At 41.0% G+C, this 19,732-nt stretch overlaps 1 protein-coding gene across 3 annotated transcripts in view; it reads right to left on the bottom strand.

Annotated features, from left to right (window-relative positions):
* LOC130550838 (protein unc-13 homolog A) overlaps nucleotides 1-16,457 on the bottom strand; it is a 69,729-nt gene extending 53,272 nt beyond the window's left edge. For all 3 annotated transcript variants that reach the window (XM_057328347.1, XM_057328348.1, XM_057328346.1), the window contains exons 1-5: nucleotides 16,180-16,457; nucleotides 3,863-3,892; nucleotides 2,770-2,869; nucleotides 1,548-1,665; nucleotides 937-1,060 (exon numbers count right to left, since the gene is read on the bottom strand). In XM_057328347.1, the coding sequence (XP_057184330.1) occupies nucleotides 937-1,060; nucleotides 1,548-1,665; nucleotides 2,770-2,869; nucleotides 3,863-3,892; nucleotides 16,180-16,201 (394 nt within the window). In that variant the 5' untranslated portion in view covers nucleotides 16,202-16,457. The remainder of the gene's footprint in view (nucleotides 1-936; nucleotides 1,061-1,547; nucleotides 1,666-2,769; nucleotides 2,870-3,862; nucleotides 3,893-16,179) is intronic.
* Between the last annotated feature and the right edge of the window lie 3,275 nt (nucleotides 16,458-19,732).

Raw genomic sequence — 19,732 nt, 5'->3', positions numbered from 1 at the left:
TCCCCTGCGGGCGCGGGATTCTTCTTCATCAAGAAGAAGGACGGCTCCCTTTGGCCCTGTATTGATTATCGAGGTTTGAATGACATTACTGTTAAGAATAGGTACCCCCTACCTCTCATGTCTTCTGCCTTTGGACTTTTACAGGGAGCCCAGGTCTTCACTAAGTTAGACCTCCGCAATACTTACCATCTCGTCCGCATCCGGGAGGGTGATGAGTGGAAGACGGCCTTCAATACACCTACGGGACACTACGAGTATTTGGTTCTTCCTTTTGGTCTGACCAATGCTCCTGCCGTCTTCCAGGACCTTTTAATAAGTTTTAAGTGCAACATCAGAATGTTGGCTTGTTTCTCAAGCCAACATAATAATAAGTTTAAGTGCAACATCAGAATGTTGGCTTGTTTCTCAAGCCAACATAATAATAATAAGTTTAAGTGCAACATCAGAATGTTGGCTTGTTTCTCAAGCCAACATAATTAGCCACCGCAAATAAGTGTCATAGGTGTGAGTGGTTCTTTTCCAGATGGAGCACATTTGATGCTTTCGGTCTGGTTGTGTGAGACTCCAGCAGGGTCTCTCTGGAATAAAATCAGGTGAGTTCTGTTGTATTGACGTGTGGATGAGTTCAGTGTAAAGCTGGAGTCACTTCTGCTGATCTCAGTTCTTTCAGAGATGAGACCTCGTTCATACAGAGAACAGACACTCCAGACCGCAATAGATTTTGGCTCATCTTTTGCTAAGAGGGCTTGTGTCCATTTCTTCTATTTGAGATCAAAACTATCGTTCTTTCAAGCACAACTCATGTTCATATGCATCTGATGTGAGTTATTAAAGACCTCGAGAAATGATTTGATAGACAAAGTTTGTTTGTACAGTGTTGCTGTATTTTCATGTGATTTTATGGGGTGATTGTGGTTATTGTTGTAGTCGTCTCACCGAGCGGCAGTTCAAAGCGAGTGTCTAGAAGAACACGGTGGAATGTTGGATCTTTGGTGCCACAGATTTCATTATCTGCCATTATAGCCTGTGAATCCAGAGTCAACCATTTGCCCGGTCCTTCCTGAAACACACAAACACAAGATATACAATCATCCAAATAAACAGAAATACATGTAGATATAAGTACACAGTGACCATACTGGTTGACAAGCATTAAGTTATTCAGGTTATCAATAAGGTTACACTTAAATTGACCATCCATCACGTGCTTCAAAACTTTCTTATCAATCCATCATTTTAGAGCTAGTGAGGTAATGTGATTTTATGTTTAAACAGTCATTACGAACTTTATTTGGTGATGGGTCTATTAAACCAGTGGTTCTCAAACTGGGGGCCCCAAGATGGATCCAGGGGGCCACAGATTTTGTGGCATTATATGAAATATAGAAATTTATCATATATTTTTTGTAATCAAACATCAGAAAAATAAGAAAAAAAAAGTTTAAGATTATACGTTTTTATAAGGGACAACGCAAAGTGATGCATTCTACACAAAGAGGGCTGTGCAACGGAAAAGTTTGAGAGCCACTGTGTTAAGTAGTACTGACCTCATTGGATTGGCGGATACTCCGCAGTGGAATCCATACGGTGCCGACCATTGTGTCCCATATAAGGCCTTTATTCCACACCTCGACTGAAAGACCCAGATCCAAACGATTTATCTCACTGCAGAAACACAGAGAATAACAAAACAACAGAATCAGTTGAAGTACAAAGCATCTCGGTGAACCACTGAACAAATGAATGTGAAATATAGGGCTAAATAAGAGACGTCACTGAGTTAAAAGTTGGTGTAAAATCAAGACTTGATGTTTAGTAAAAGTCATTTGTATTTGATCTTGATTGATTGTTGGCAGCACAGAAGATGATTTTTAGGGGGATGAAGCTCTTTATATAATCACATCACCGATAAACGGAAACATTTGGAAACATGCCGCATGCAACATAACCAAACACGCACAGGTGAAATGGACCACATACAGTAATTCACAAATCAGCAGAAATCCATGAAAGCGAACACAGAGAGACAGACGGATGTAAGCGAAATGAGGGATTCACGTGAAAGTTTTGATGCAGTGCACATGACGTCATCAAAGGGACGTGGGAGAGAAGAGAGGGGAGGAGAATCTCTGCAGAGGTGTGTTATATAAGAACAGACGCGCTTCACCAGAGCACACCGAGTGAATTTACACATCCTGAATAAAGCCAATGAAGAGACAGAAGAGAAGACGGGGGAGATAAGGTGAGCATGAGAGCGATAAAGTAAAGTCATAAGTGGAGTGTGAGGGGGCAGCGAGCAATCATGAGACGAATCGAGTGGGAGAAGAGAACAAGAGCCCAATGCTCTGACAGCCTACAAAAATAAATCCAACATCTCTTCAATATCCCTGTTCTTTTCTCTAGAAAGATATGAGACAATGAGGATGTCTCCTGCTTATCAGATGTTTCTCACATGTGTTTTCTTCAGACAGATGTCACAGCAACGTCAAAGCAACGTCACAGCTACGTTTCACAGTTTTATATCTCTCGCTCTATACTCTGGCTGTATGAGAACAATTGACTCATAAAGAGACACATCATAAAGAGACACATCTGACACAAAAGAGAAACATCTGAAGTCTAACATGAAGCTATGAAAGAGGAAATAAGTTTTACTGTATGTCATTTTGAACATTTGGTGAGATAAAGAGCCAGATAATAACAAGACGAAACAGACGCACAGATGATGAGACAAAGAAGAGAACATGATGAAAAATTAGAAGAACTCACAACATGAAGTCTTGCTCCCAGCTGGGCTGATCGCCCCGCACAGCGATGGTCGTACTCTTAACATTCTGAACCTTCAGAGTCACATACGTGTTGAATTTCTCTGTAAGAGATTTTCATAACACATGTTTTTAGACACCTCGGGTCGCAGATAAATGTCTGAAGGCATCGTCACATTACATAAAAATATCAAATCAAAGCACATGTTTCACATTGTAGAGTTGTATACTACAATTACATTTACGCATTTGGCAGAGGATTTTATCCAAAGCGACTTACACTGCATTATACTATACAAAAGTTATCCTTTGTGTTTGTCAGATGTGTAAATGTTCAGTTTACCCAAAATATAATTGTGTCATCATGTATTCCCTTCTTGTGGTTGTTAATCTTGTGTGGGAGTCTTTCTTCAGTGGAACACAAAAGAAGACATTTTGTGAAATGTCTCAGTGGTTTTGTCTAGTCAATGGAGTTCATTGTTGTTTGATTATCGACGTTCTTCAAAATATCTTCTTTTGTGTTCTGAAGAAGAAAGAAACTCAAACATGTTTGACATGACATGAGTGTGATTTTTATTTTTGGCGGAACTGTGTTGTTTGTGTACACCATCAAAAAAAGAGAAGAGGCACAAGACTTTCATCAAATAATGGACTGTATATATTTCAGTTTGTTTTTCAACAAACCCATTCATATGCCTTCAGGACATTTACATTTATGCATTTGGCAGACACTTTTATCCAAAGCGACTAACATTGCATTGTACTATACATTGTTTCCTTTTAAAGCTTAATGAGACACAATCCACTACCACATTGTACACAAAAACACAACACACATTTTCAGAAATCAGTGTTTTGGTTCTGAACATCAAAGAAGGCCATTTGGGATAAATTATGACAAATTTTCATTTTTGCATGAACTGAACATTTCAGCCCTTCAGAGCTACCAGTGTAGTACTTTCAGCTCCATATAACAAAATTCAACATATTTACATTAGACTTCCACACATATTTTCCCTAAAATCAGTATAAAATGCCATGTGAACACAGACCCAGCTGTGATATGTGTGTAGTGTTTTGTGTTAGTGTGCACTCACCCTGAGGTCCATCATACTGTGCTTTTTTCACTGCACAACACAAACACAGAAGAACATGTATTAGTATTAAAGTCCCAGTGAAATAAAAAATTACAATGCCTATTTTTTCATGAAATATTGCAGCGTTTATTGTAAATAGTTTATCAATGTGGGTCATTCTCTTTTTAAAATTCATGTGCCCTCATAATCTTCAATTAAAATCTGAAAATGCACTTCCTTCCTGTAATGACTATCCATCTTAAATGGCGTATGTTAGACGGCTTGGGCAGAGCATCCGTTAACTCCTCCCCATTGACTGTCAGTCTGCTGCCAGTTCCATTTCAAACTGCAACGGCTGTTTTTATACATCCAATGAAATCGCAGAAAAAGACGAAAGCCACGCCCACTATTTTTCTCATTAGAAATTCCATTTCGCTCGGAAATGCATCAAAATACAGAAGTAAAAATGATCGCAACATCCGGATCACGGGGACTTTACAGAAGCCATCACCAAATACAACAAAATACATTAAAGATGTAACCCTGCATTCACACGGGGCGTCAACGCTTGACGGAGGGCGTGTCTGAAGCGTGGCCTTAGTTACAACAGCCAATCACAGGCATTGTTCTCCGGTCTTGCATGAATGCAATTGGCTAGCACCTGTACTATGTTATTTGCATAAGGCGATCTGATTGGCTGATGCCTGCGTTGGCGCTTGAAAACTTGAGAAACATTCAACTTCTGCCGCAAGCAATGCCAGTGATGTGATGCTGACGGACCCACAATTCAGTTCAGCAACGCATGACATCATCCATTCAAAGTAAATGAGAAGGCACCCCGTGTGAATGCCCCGTAACAACGAAACTGTTCAGAAAACATTAAGAATTTAAAACAAAATTTGTTTACATCACGGACCCAACGTCGGATCAAAGGGACTTTAAAACAGGATTCACTGGATTTTAAAACACTGTCCCGAGCTTTACTGTCTGGTGTTCAAAATGTTGCTATATTTGGGGTTTGCTCAGGGTTGGTGTGTGTGTGTCAAGTGTTTGATTCTAAAGAAAAGTGTGTGTGTGTGTGTGTGTGCGTGTGTGTGTGTGCGTGTGCGTGCGTGCGTGTGTGTGTGCGTGCGTGTGTGTGTGGTGTTCAGAGAAAGACGAGTTTGCGTGTCATAAGTTGTCATATTTTTAAGTGCTGGAATGTCTTTAAGTCTCTCCCGCAGTGTTCTGTAAGAGCTGTGACGTGTCTATCAATGCATTATTGATGCCCGCTGCAGCCCATGGCATGTAGTGCAGAGTGGCATTAATATTCAAACCCGCTCCGTACGCCCCATCCGACACCACCCCAAACTCAAGCTTCTGTTTTCTTTTTCTTCACCGAGTGGACATTATAAACATGAGAGAGAGTTTTAAAGCTCAGAGTCAGCAGCAATCTAATAAACAGTTCTAATCTAAACAGTTTATGTGGGTTTCATCTACACTCCCATCTAATGTTTTATTCATAAGTGAGTTGTGTTTCGTTATCATGGCAGTGTAACTGCTGTGCTATCTGTGCTGCATGAATTCCAATGCGTTGAGAGCAGAGATGAGGGCTTGCTTTAATCTCACTGAAGCTACAACAGAGAACACTGACACCAGTTATGAGAAAAATGGCATTAGTTTTTCAGTAATGAGTAATCAAATGAATTACTGTTTCCCCGTTACAAAGCCGTTACCATTACTGACAAGAAAATGCAACAGCCTTTTCATACTGCACACGTGAGCAGCACGTAGAGAGAGCGTTAGCAGCGCGTGCCCATTGACATTTCACACCGGTAGCTTATGCACCGTGCACCGCGCTGCCTGGGTAACACAGTACAACAATGCAATTTCGCATTACGTTATTTAAATACATCAATGAGCAAAATCTCTTCATATAACTTCATCAAAGTGCTTTTTAAGTAGATTGCATAACTATGATTTGTTATATCCGCCTATTTCATGCTCTTTTAGATCAACGTAGCACAAGTTATAAATAAAAATAAAAAAGTTTGTTCCCCCACTGTGGGTTTTTGTTTTATTATTTAATAGATATTTTATGTTAACCCTTTAACTGCTGCCTGCGATTGGGTTCTTCCTCCATACACTTGACAGAATGAACCGACCAAAAATTAACCCAGCAGGCAGCATGGAGGCAGAGCGATCCCGCCAGGCTCACCTCCGCTGCAGTCTTCGCCAGGGGGACTCCGACATGATGGTCTATGTCGACAGGTTCCTGGAGGCTGCAGAGGAGGAGTCCAGGGTTTCAGGCCAATCCAGTTTCTCATCTCCATTGCCCGCGATCCCTGAGGGTCATGCCCTGCAGGTCGGCGTCATGAGCATCGCCGTACCATCCGCCTCACCCTCAACAGCCTCTCCACCGCCAGCGAGCCTCCGTGGCAGGCGGGGATGCAGTGAGTTGTGTGACTCCCCGTCCGACTCATCCAGCACACCCCCTGTCACTTCCCTACAGCCGGCCACACTTCCAGTGGGCCGTTCCAGGCAGAAGAAGCCGAGGAGGGGGCTGTGGCTCCAAACCCAGCCAGCATCCAGTCCTGCCCAGGTCCCGGTGCCCATTCCAGTTCTCCAGCCGGCATCCAGTCCGGAGATCCAGCCGGCATACAGTCCGGTGATTCAGCTGGCAGCCCAACCGGCATCCAGTCCGGTGATCCAGTCGGCGTCCAGTCCGGTGATCCAGCCAGCACCCAGTCCTGTCCAGCCAGCACCCTGTCCTGTCCAGTCGGCACCTGACCCGGCAATCCAGCCGGTAACCCAGCACGCTGCCCAGACGTCAGAGAGCGCTGCCCAGACACCAGAGAGCGCTGCCCAGCCGCCGACACCCTGTCCTGTCCCGCCGACACCCAGTCCTGTCCAGCCAGCAACTCAGCTGGCCTTCCAGCCGGCGACTATGCCGGCCTTCCAGCCGGCGACTCAGCTGGTTACTCAGCCGGTAGCCAAACCTGCCTCCAACAAGTCCCCCCGGACTCCGCACTCTCGAGCGCCCCCCCGAACCAAGACTCCCCCACCTAGCCAGCACCCCTTTGGACTTTCCCCCATGGACTCTTTTGTTCCCCCACCCCCCTACCATGTTTGTTATTTTTATTGTCTCACCCCAACCCATTTATTATCATTGCCTGTTTGCCGTTGTTAATGTTCAATTTCTTTTGTTGGATGTTGTCTGTTACCCAGTCTGTCATGTCCCGTTAGTTTACCCCTTGGTGAACGCCTAGGGGCGTTCATTAAGGGGGGAGGCTTCTGTCACGGTTCTGCCTCTCTTGTCATGTCTTTCTTGGTCTTGTGGCAGAACCATGGCAGAACCTCTTGTTCTGTGTGGAGAGAAACATATTATTGTCCCCTTGACATAATATGTGTTCTCTCCGGTGTCTCGTCTCGTAGCCCCGCCCTCTCGTTCCCTCGTTAGCTTCCCCTTAGTGTTTGATCCCTGTCACCTGCCCGTCACCCTCCCTGTGTAATCATCCCTCATTAGTGTCCCCCTATTTAAAGCCTGTTCTTTCTGTCCGTGCCGGTTCATTGTTGCTCGTATGTCGTTCTATGTTTAGTATTCATTGTACCGTGTTTATGTGTAGCCGTTCCTGCCCTACCTTGCCTTGCCTTGCATCGTCCCTGCCTTGTCCCTCATTGTGAGTTTTGTTGAGTTTTGTTTATTTAAGTTCCTGTTTTGCCCCCTAGTGGGAAGTTTTTGTTTTCCCTTTTTGTAAGGAGTCTTTGGTTTATAGTGTTTGTTCCCCCATTGTGGGTTTTTGTTTTATTATTTAATAAATATTTTGTTAACACAAGACTATTTAAACAGATAAAACACTGAACAAAGGAAATACCCACGAGGGGGTGTCACAAAATGGAAACAAACTAAAATACAAAACACTTCCCTCGATGGGGCAAAAATAAACTAAACAAAGCACCACACAATGTCCAGGGCAGGGTAAGGTAAACCAAATAAACAAACAAGGCAAGGGGAGCACACAAAGCACACTAGGCACAAGTAACTCACGTGGCACACGAAACTCGGGACGTACACGTTAAACAAGAGACTCAGGCCGTCACATTGAACAACGAATCCACACAAGACAGCAAACACATGGCCATTAAATAGGGAGACAGACAAAGGAAGATAACGAGGGGCAGGTGAGGAACATGAGACACGGCAGGAAAGCAATACGGGAAACGAGAGGGGCGGGGCCAATGACAAGACACAGAAAGCACATGGCATGTCAATGGTAAACAAACCATGACTTTCTCACACTAAACATAAGGGATATTTCAAGATCCTGCCACTCGACAGGGAAATCAAGGACAAGGAGGCAGGACCATGAGAGGGTCGCTTTGAATAAAGGTGTCAGAATAAACGCAAATCTACTGTAAATATGCACTACTGCTAAAATATTCTGGAAACACTTATTCATTCCTTATTTTTTTCCTAGATTGTATAAAAACTAAATAAAACAATAATGAGAATTATATTATTACTACAGAAAACTAAAACTAATCAAAGCTTTTTCAAATATTGTCTTCAAAGTAGCTCCATTTGCCTTGAATTTGCAGAATTGTAATTTTATCAACCTTTTTTCAGGTCTCACTCTGAGATGCTTTTTAAACAGTACTGGAGTAGTTCCCATCTATGCTGGGTTCTTATTGGCTACCAAATGACCCATTTCAAAAACTTTTATATTAAATACAATTTTTTTTTTTACAATTTTTCGCTTTCTAATGAAAGTAGTAATTATGCTTTCACGGTTATATTCTTGTCTACAACAATAGTTTCAAATATATAAGCAACTGCCTTTAGATCAAATGATTTTCAATATCACAATACATTTCAATCAAGTGATCCTAAACTTTTTAATGGTGGTGTAAATATACTGTACATTTAGATAGACATACAGACAAATGGATGATAAACATAGGAAGTTAAACATAGGAATACTATACTACTGCACTCTGTGTACGTTCAGACAGAGTGATTGATAGATCTGACCGTATAAAGATATTTTCTATATAGTGAACCCTGGTAACTCGCATAAAGCCAACATGACAATCTGATAGCACAGAACTTGCATACATCTATATTACAGGCTGCTTTCATCACGCATGCATTCGTTTGCAGGTGCATCTAAAAATAGATTCTCTATTCTGATACAGCATCTTTATACCTGCACAGTCCACAGAAACATGATGGCCGAGCATCTGTTCTTAAACACATCACAATTAAAACATGTGGTGACAAACACAGCTGCAGACAGAATTCAATCGTCTCCACCTGAGAGAGGAAGAGACTTCTATCAGATACTGTTTCACAGGCCCTCTGTAAAATATCAAAAAACAGCACAGATCAATGAAACTGATTTACAGAAGGCACAATTACTATTACATAATAGCACAAAATCATAAATCACTGCTGCCGGTATGAATAATTCACAGCAAGATGTGGTGCCCACAAACAACACATCAAAATTAATGACTCCCACGTGCCAATGTGAGAACACACCACTGGCTGATACTTAAATAAAACTGAGGGAATGAGTTTAAACCATTCCACATACATCCAGCGTACATGTGCGAAAACACCTAAAATAGTATGTTCTCTATGGAGTTTAAATGGACCCAAAACTCACTCGCGCACGCGCTATGCAAACGTGCATAATGATAAAAACGCGCGGAAAGCTGCTCCGCGAGGGCGCATTTAAACTCCGCGAGCGAGCAGAACAGTATCCGCAAGTGGAAAAGAATCCTCGCGCGGGCGCATTTCTGCTCCGCGAGCAAAAACTCAGTCCGCGAGCAGAGGCTTTGACGAGCGCGCGCGCGATTCTCTCTATGCTCTCGCAACTGCTCAACACTTGCTCGCTCGTTGAGTTGACTTCTGAGACTTTGGAGGCGGGACAATGGCAGACTTCTCCGATCCTTTGATTGGTCACTTTTAACATGCACTCATCTACAGTCTCCGACATGTATCTTACCCGTTGTACAGACGTCTTAATTTGGCATAACACGATACTTTTTTCCGTTTTTAAACTTGGGTTACAGTGTTATGTATGCCCTTGGCTTTGGATTTACGTATTTGGCATCTTGACAGGAAGTTAGAAATAAATAGTTTGGTATGTGTATTCATAATTGCTTTTGTATTGTTAATAATTTTCATGAAATTGTTATAAAATGAGAATTAATAAATGGCTACAACAGTATAACTCAAAGCACAAGTTATTATAAATTACAATATGATGTACTCTCTAAAATTTAATTTAATAATAATTTATTTGTTTTGCTTTATTTGTTTTGAAAATATTAAAACGGGCTATGCCAGTAAACAGATATTAGATAACTCAAATTTAATGACTACAGGAGACATTTAATTATATTATTATAGTAGCCTATGTTTTAAATAGGTCATACATGACATGTAAGTTTAACTGCTATATTATATAGCATAATTTTTGTTGACAGATGTAAGAAATCAAAATGTCACTTGTTAAAACACTAACACACAGCTAAGGCAAGGTAATACACTAATCATTCGGTAGTAAGACATGTAATCTGTAGGTGACTGCATGTAGGTGAGTGCATGTTAAAAGTTACCAATCAAAAGCGCGGAGACCTCATTTGATTGGTAACTTTTAACATGCATTGTCCCGCCTCCAAGTCTCAGAAGTCAACTCAACGAGCGAGCAAGTGTTGAGCAGTTGCGAGAATAAAGTAAGGGATTACTGTTATTTTTTCTGTAATTTAATTATGGTTACTTTTGATGTAATTAAACTAAATACTTTGTGTAATATACTGTATGTGTGTGCAATAGTGGAATTAACATCAAAATTCAAAGTCTAACTTTAAAATGAATGCTTTAATGTATAATTCTCAAATTTGTAATACTTTGGTCAGCAAATAAGAGTACTTTATGTAGTTTATATTATTTATTTGAATGAATTAAAAGAGCCGTTTCATGTCTATCCTTGAATCACTTAACTAATCAAGGTTGATGTAGGTTGGATATAGAAAGTAATTAGTAATAAGTAACTAAATACTTTTTGGAGAGAGTAATTTGTACAGTAATCTAATTACACTATTGAATATGTAATTAGTAACTAGTAATTAATTACTTTTTCAGAGTAACTTACCCAACACTGAGTAAACTGTAGTGAAATTCCTAGATATAACAGTGTTTTGAAACTTACTGTAGTAAATGCTAAAGTAGTCTAGAATACTTAGCAGAGTTTTTCAGTTTACGACTGATTCATGTAGTATACATTAACTAAGTGTAGTAATTACTGTAATATACTACAGCATACTACAGTATTTTTTGTCATGATTTTGCCCTCTCTTGTCATGCTTTTTGAGCCTTGAGGCAGGATCATGACAGACCCACATGTTTTGTGTGGAGAGAAGCATATTATTGTCTGTCACGACATAATATGCGTTCTCTCCGGTGTCTCGTCTCTAAGTCCCCACCTTTCGTTCCCTCGTTAGCTTCCCCTTAGTGTTTGATCCCTGTCACCTGCCCGTCACCCTCCCTGTGTAATCATCCCTCGTTAAAATACTGTTCCCCTATTTAGATCCCCTGTTCTTTCTGTCTCGGGTCTATTCGTTCATTGTACCGTGTTCATGTTAGTCTCTGTCCCATTGACCTTGTTCCTTGCCTTGCCCTGCCCTGCCCTGACCTGCCCTGCCGTGCCTTGCCCTGCCCTGCCTCGTCCCTGCCTTGTCCTGTATAGTGAGTTTTGTTTGTCTTTTTCTTTAGTTCCCCTGCCCTGCCTCGCCTCGTCCCTGCCTTGTCCTGTATAGTGAGTTTTGTTTGTGTTTTGCTTTAGTTCTCGTTTTGCCCCTAGCAGGAAGTTTTTGTTTGCCTTTTCGAGAAGTCTTTTAGCTATAGTGTTTGTTCCCCCATCGTGGGTTTTTGTTTTTATATTATAATAAAAATCTGTGTTAAACGCTTCACTGCTGTCTGCACTTGGGTTCTTCCCCCAGATCGTGACAATTTTTCACAGTGGATGGGTTTACAGTCACAAATCCGTTCTGTATACAGTGGCTGTGTTTTAAAATCTAGTGTGCTGCCTACATAGTCCGCATTTTTATGGGATTCCTTTTGTGCCAATAAAAATGAACGCAAACTTTTAAAAAACTAACAAAAATACTGTATACAATGAGAAAGAAAAAAAACACTTTGATAATGAAAACAATAAACTCAGTTGCAAGGATGTGACTTGATTGTCAAATAAACTGCTATTTTTCTTAACAATTTTCGTTTTTTCGTTTTTGCAAATAATAGTTTTGAATTCGCTGCTAGATTTTTCATTCGAAATTTCCAAGTTTTCGTTTACGCTTCTCAATTTTTCGTTCACCTTTCTGGCACAAATCTCTCATGTGGGCGGGACTTATGGCCGCTTTACGCTGATTGGCTAGTGAGTTTTTTATTGATAGCTCCCTGACAAGGAAGTCGATACTGATGACAGTACAGTGTAATGAATCTTAGAGAACGATCTGCAATGCTGTTATCTTTCTTATTTAGTTAGTATATTAGTAATTGGTATTTGAAGTTGGTAACTCATGCACGGTGTGGATCCAAGTGTCCTCCTCCTCATCATCATCCTCCTCAGCCTCAGATAAATTAATGTAATTCAGATAATAAAGAAAATCACTAAACGTTTTATTCCTGTACAGTAGCAATTCTGTCTTTACTAAGGGCGTTCATTGTGTGCTTTATATTTTTTGTCAGGTATTATTTTATGGACTATTAAGATTATTTTCTTAAAAAGGAACAACTTGCATTATAACATCCAATAAAGACACCTTACAGATTATTGGGTTGTGAGAAATTAACGTGCTAAATGAAAACATTGCTGCATAGTTACTGTACAGAGAAACTTTTAGCGATTTTATTATCTCGATAACATAAATGTACCTGAGGGTGACTTGTGTCCAGCTGAGGAGGAGGATGACGATGTCGCTCTTGAAAACAGTCTCATTTTAAAGAATTAAGTCCACTTATAAGTCAAGTACTGTATCTTTCTTTTTAAACTAATGGTGAATGTACAGTATTATACCCCTTTCTTTACATTCACAGAAAGTACACCTCATAAAACAGTACCAATACATTCAAATGACATTTATGTTTTTTAAACGCTACAACAAAACAAATTCACAAGGTGACACAATTAGAGGCCATTATAATGTTTTATTAATTTAGTCTGCCTCTTGCAAACAACAATTTCATTATGTATTTACACACCTAAATAAAACAGGTTAAAGAAAAGCAGAAGCAGAAGAGAGACTTCTTAAACTATAACAAACATTTAAAGATAGAAACAATACATAAAATGCCACCATGATTATAATCTATAAATTAGAAATATGAACTGGAAGCATAACACTTCATTGTATATCTCCTCAAAACTCACTAAGCATCTCGTTTTCCTGATATCATTGTAATTATAAATTATAGACTGCTGTCTTGACGGCCTCTAAACCCACGTAAAGTTGGCTATCTATCCTGGCTGCGTTGAGCCCCGACAAAATGTTTCAAAATGGTGGTGCGGTTGAACACTCTGTTGCGATGACGCAAGAGTTGAACTATGGCAGCTGAGAAGGCCATTCTTTAAGTTCTTTTTTTAAAATGTTCGGAGCCTGTTGACATCGGAATAAATACGTGTTTAATACTGCAAAATACATCTCTTCTAATATCTTCAATTGTTGTGTATACCGAGCTGCAGCGGACACATTTAAACGACTTTACTTGGTCCCATTGTGCGAGCTGTCTCTTTAATACCGCGTGGGTTATATACATGTTGCTGCTGATTGGGCTGACATTCTTGACACGCCCACCAAACAAAAGAAAACGCATCTCAAAGCCTGTTGCACACCGTTGCAAACCGTTTCCAGGAAACGTGTCGTTCAACCCGGAAACCGTAGCAAAACGTTGTGCACCGGTTTTTGCTTGAACATGCCCCCTGTCTTTACTCGACGTTGGCTTGTTGTTATGGCGTGATAGAGCCTGGAAATGTGTCCTACTTTTAAGTGCGTGAAAGTTGGCAACCCTGCTAATATACTAACAAAATAAGAAGTAATTTAAGTACAAACACTAAAACAATACAATACAGAAAACCGCAAGCAGATTGCTCTCTAATCCGCTGCACTGTTTTCAGTATCGACTTCCTGATCAGGGAGCTGTCAATCCAAATATCACTAACCAATGAGAGTAAAGTGGCCATAAATTCCGCCCGTTAATTTCTCACAACCCAATAATCTGTAAGGTGTCTTTATTGGATGCTATAATGCAAGTTGTTCGTTCCTTTTTAAGAAAATAATCTTAATAGTCCATAAAATAATACCTGACAATAAATATAAAGCACACAATGAACGCCCTTAGTAAAGACAGAATTGCTACTGTACAGGAATAAAACTTTTAGTGATTTTCTTTATTATCTGAATTACATTCATTTATCTGAGGCTGAGGAGGACGATGATGAGGAGGAGGACGCTTGGATCCACACCGCGCATGACTTACCAACTTCAAATACCAATTACTAATATACTAACTAAATAAGAAAGTAGTTTTAAGTACAAACAATAAAGATAACAGCATGCATATCGTTCTCTAAGATTCGTTGCACTGTACTGTCTTCAGTATCGACTTCCTTGTCAGGGAGCTATCAATAAAAAACTCACTAGCCAATCATCGTAAAGCGGCCATAAGTCCCGCCCACACGAGAGTTTGTGCCAGAAAGGCGAACGAAAAATTGAGAAGCGTAAACGAAAACTCGGAAAGCGCAAATGAAAAATCTAGCAGCGAATTCAAAACTATTAATTGCAAAAACGAAACTTAGAAAATTGTTAAGAAAAATAGCTGTTTATTTGAAAATAATGTAATAATGTAAAATAATTGAGTTTATTGTTTTCATTATCAAAGTGGTTTTTTTTCTTTCTCATTGTATATTTTTGTTCGTTTTTTTAAAGTTTGCATTCATTTTTATTGGCACAAAAGGAATCCCATACATTTTAGGCATCATAAGCTTGTAAGTTCCCAAGGCAACAGCTGTTGGCACATTATGTTGCCTACTGAGATGCCTTGTTTGGTAGTAAAGCAAATAACACCACGATGAATAAATACTTGACAGTTAATATTTCACACTAATGAGGATGAAGGGGTAATTGAGCTTCATTTTCAAAAAAATAAATGCCAGAAAAATACAACCCAGTCAAAACTCCAGAGATGCACCCTCAGAATACAGTATAGTGTGTTATGAACTGTACAGCACAGAAAATGAATGAAGCAGCCACGTCACTGCATCACAGGAAAACCAGTCACGCTGCATTCAAATGCTTCAGTAACTGCAAGTTCGTCTTTAAACGTGAATCAGATGCAAATGTCTGATTATTATTATGCAGAAGAGATGCAGTGCATTCAGACACGAGTGCGCACGATCATATCGACGCCGTGAGAGACAGTGAAACTTAAACCCGTCACTCAGGTGCACAGCTTTATCGAATACTGATTGTCCAGACTGACCGTCAGCGGAACGGTGCAACATCTTCACACTGAATGTCATTTCAACGAGCTCACACGCTCGCACAGGATTCCCTCACGAGCGCATTTCCCACGCGCCTCTAGAGATTCCCCTCACTGCACTTAACAGCAAAAACCATTGATTGAATCTCAAAAGAAAAACGAAATAAATTATCTAATGTTAAGAAAACTGTGCGCAGTGTATTCAAATATTCGCACATGCAGATTTAAATGCGCTACATGCAAATATCTGTCATTTTCAGCAATGAAAAAATACCAGAATATATCAGCATCAGGTGTGGCTGCACATCTGCGTTTGTTGCGTTTTTCAGTCTTTTTAAAAACTGATATAATACACATAATATAGTGACAATATTCAAATAAATGAGTAAACTATATCAACGAAACAGAAAACACAAAAACCCTACGTTTGTAGACCTGGTGCCAGTACAGTGGTTTTTGAAATGTACCATGGTAAACTGTACCAAGACAGGTTTCTGATAAAAACTCCAAACGTGCTTTTCTGGATATGGTAAAATGGTAATACGTAGCTTTTAGAAAATATAACATTTTGGTTGGGGCTCTGGCTTGCATATATTTTAAGAAGCCTGGTGTACTGTGTAATTTACAGTACGGAGCAAGAATATGATCATCATTCATTCAGTGTAGTGCCAAAGTATTACCATCCGACACCATGACTGTAGGTAGGCTGCTATTGCCCTTTTCTGTAAAAGATTACGATTCCAGTGCTTTCACAAGCCAGATAATGAAAAGGAATCCCAACGCAGGGATAAAACGTAAGACAGTGACTTACCTCCGACGCATAGCAGAGACATCGCGCAGCGCAGCGTCGCGTCGAGCAGCTGCGTTTCGGTGAGAACCGGACAGTCTACGTGCCGTGATTTAATTTAGCCTCTCATTCAACAGACAGTCATAACTTTGGCCTTTATCAAATAAAGACGTGAGAATAAACGGACAAACGACCGGAAACGGCTCACATAAAGCGCTTTTCTCAGTTTATCGCGCGTTTCTCGCCCCTATAGCGCTGCCATCTTGCTTCAGCACCAGCGCGAGGCGGACAGCTCCCGGCGTGACGTCACGGTGATGAGGCGCATCACACCACGCACTCGCGCTGGAGTTTCTCTCTCATACGCACACGCATTAAGAATTATATAACAGCAGAGGAATGAAACGTGTTTTCCTTTCCATCTGACACACCTGAATTTATCCTGTTCCCGGAAGTGATATAAAACACAAAACTGAATGCTAATATGAATTTCTTCGTTTTTGCTGATATGAGGTTGATATGAGGTTTTTTAAAAATATAATTTTAAGAGATTCCAAACGTGCAACAACTAGCTGCATGATAAAACAGTTAAAAAATGGCTAAAAAAATTACACAAAAACATATCCAGAATTAATCATAAAGTGATTCATGTTAAAAATATAAAATATGACAAACAAACATTACTGAAAATGTATCATGCTCATTTTAATTAGATATCTTTATACTTCCTTATATAACTGTCATATTGGAAGCAATCGTAATGGGGTTCAAAATGTTGCATGGGTAAAGTATTATTAAGGTATTCAATAAGATCTTATATGGTTTTTGATTGACCTCGTAGAACTGGTGCTAAATTGTAAAAAAAGCATTTGTGTCTTTTTTGACAGTGGAAACACCTTAGTGTGTAAATACCAGAATAATTCAATCATGAGAAACACTTCGGCTGGGTCCATTCTTACTGTAATTGTCAGTGTCAGATGCAGAGAAGTTAATTCATGCATTCGTGACATCAAGACTAGACTACTGTAATGCACTGTTAGGTGGTTGCCCTGCAGGCTTATTACAAAAACTCCAACTGGTCCAAAACGCGGCAGCTCGAGTTCTTACACATACAAAAAAGTATGAACATATTAGCCCGGTTCTGTCAACCTTGCACTGGTTACCTATAAAGCATCGCGTTAACTTTAAAATCTTGCTTATTACTTATAAAGCCCTACATGGTTTAGCTCCTCAATACTTGAATGAACTCCTTTTGTATTACACAGAGGTGGGTAGTAACGCGCTACATTTACTTCGTTACATTTACTTGAGTAACATTTTGGAAAACATGCACTTTTTAAGTAAAATTTAAGTAAAACTTTTTTACTTTTACTCAAGTAATTTTTAAAATAGTGACTTTTACTTTTACTTGAGTAACAATTTCTCTAGTTACTTGTACTTTTACTTGAGTAAAGATTTTGGCTACTCTACCCACCTCTGGTATTACAGTCCTTCACGTGCATTACGCTCTCAGGCGTCCTGTCAGTTGGTAATACCTAGAATTTCAAAATCAAGTGCAGGTGGTAAATGCTTTTCCTATCTAGCACCTAAACTTTGGAATAGTCTTCCCTGCACTGTCCGGGAGGCAGACACACTCTGTCAGTTTAAATCTAGACTAAAGACGCATCTTTTTAATCTTGCATACACTACTCTTCCATAATATAAATCCTCTGAGGGTTTAGGCTGCATTAGTTAGATCAACCGGAACCAAAAACACAACTGATGTACATGTTGCATCAAAGAGTGCAGAACAGTACTCTACTCTCAGCCAGTCTTGTCTCATTGTTCCAAGGTTACCACGGCGAGCAGGATGCAGTTCATGGCCTGATCTGATGGTAGAGCGAAGAATGGGAAGCGGCGACCTGACAAGAGCTGAGATGATAGAGCTGGATAAAGAAGGACACTGTCGTGATTCTGCTTCATCTTGTCATGTCCTTCTTGATCTTGTGGCAGAATCACGGCAGGATCCCTTGTTACGCGCTGGCGTCCAGTCCGGTGCAGCAGCCAATGTCCAGTCCAGTGTCCAGTCCGGTGCAGCTGGCGTCAAGTCCGGTGCAGCCGGCGTCCAGTCCGGTTTCCAGTCCCATGTCCAGTCCAGTGCTGCCGGTGTCCAGTCCGGTGCTTCCGGCCCAGCCAGCCTTCCAGCCGGTGTTCCAACCGGCCTTCCAGTCGGTGACTCAGCCGGCGTCACGACCGGTGTTCCAGCCGGCCTTACGACCAGTGACTCAGCCGGCGTCACGACCGGTGTTCCAGCCGGCCTTCCAGTCGGCGTCTCAGCCGGCAGTCCGCCCGGCCTCTAGCCGGGTCCGGCCGACAGTCAAGTCGGCCGCCACCAAGTCCCCCGGGACTCCGCGCTCTCCAGCGCCCCCAGGGACTGGGACTGTTCCCCCTTGTCCCAACCTATGTGGACTTCCCCCCATGAACTCGTGTGTTTCCCTTCTCCCCCCCTTTTTTGTTAGTTTTATTGACCCACCTCAACCCAAGTGTTGTGTTTGCTTGTTTGCCCTTGATTTTGTTTATTATGTCTTGTTGGATTTTGTCTTTGTCACAGTCTGTCTTGTCCTGTTTGTCACCTTGAGGAGCGTCAGGATATCGCTCCTTAAGGCGGGGGTTCTGTCGTGATTCTGCCTCATCTTGTCATGTCCTTCTTGATCCTGTGGCAGAATCACGGCAGGATCCCTTGTTATATGTGGAGAGAGATGTTTTGGCCCTGTGGGCCTTCCATATTCTCCCTCTCTCCGGTGTTGCGTCTTTTAGCCCCGCCCTTTCGTTCCCTCGTCAACTTCTCCTTAGTGTTTAATCCCCGTCACCCTCCCTGTATTATTATCCCTCGTTTGTATTCCCCTATATATTGACCTCGTGTCTCTTGTCATGTGCTGATTCGTTTTGTGCTACTTTGTACTGTTTTGATTACCTCGTATTCTCAGTGTTCCTCGTCTTTGTAAGTGTTACGTTTTGCTCTGCCTAGTCTTGTGTGTGTAGTTAGTTTAGTCCTGTCTAAGTTTCATGTGGTTTAGTTAGTTGCCTTGCCTCGTCTGTTTTATCCCCCTCTAGGGTGTTTTGCTTTGTGTTTTTGTAAATAAACCTGTGTTTCCGTCCACCGTTGTCTGCACCTGGGTACTCATTTCCACGATCATGACAGACGCGGTCACCTGGCACGTCTTCATGGCCTGACCTGATGGTAGAGCGGAGAATGGGAAGCGGCGACCTTACAAGAGCTGAGATGATAGAGCTGGATAAAGATGGACGTGGTCTCTTGACATGTCTTCACCACAAAATTTCAAATGCTATTAGATTATTAATGATAATCTTAAACTATAATTTATTTTATTATTAAGTTTATTTATTTTATTTAGCCTTGTTGTGCAAGTTCTCTGGAGCTTGTGTAGAGGCAGCAGCTTTTGCCAGAGGGGAACTGGAATCCCTTGGTTGGGCCTGGGTTCTCCTGAGGTTTTTTTTCTCGATTAGAGTTTTGGGTTCGTCGCCACCGTTTGCATACTGTTTTTTGCACTATTTGCCTGGCCGGGGGGGGGCTGCTTTA

This window comes from Triplophysa rosa, unplaced genomic scaffold (assembly GCF_024868665.1).
Source record: "Triplophysa rosa unplaced genomic scaffold, Trosa_1v2 scaffold443, whole genome shotgun sequence".
In the NCBI taxonomy this organism is placed as follows: Eukaryota; Metazoa; Chordata; class Actinopteri; order Cypriniformes; family Nemacheilidae; genus Triplophysa; species Triplophysa rosa.
Note: the sequence above shows the minus strand (reverse complement) of the source record. Positions and strands in the feature narration are given on the sequence as shown.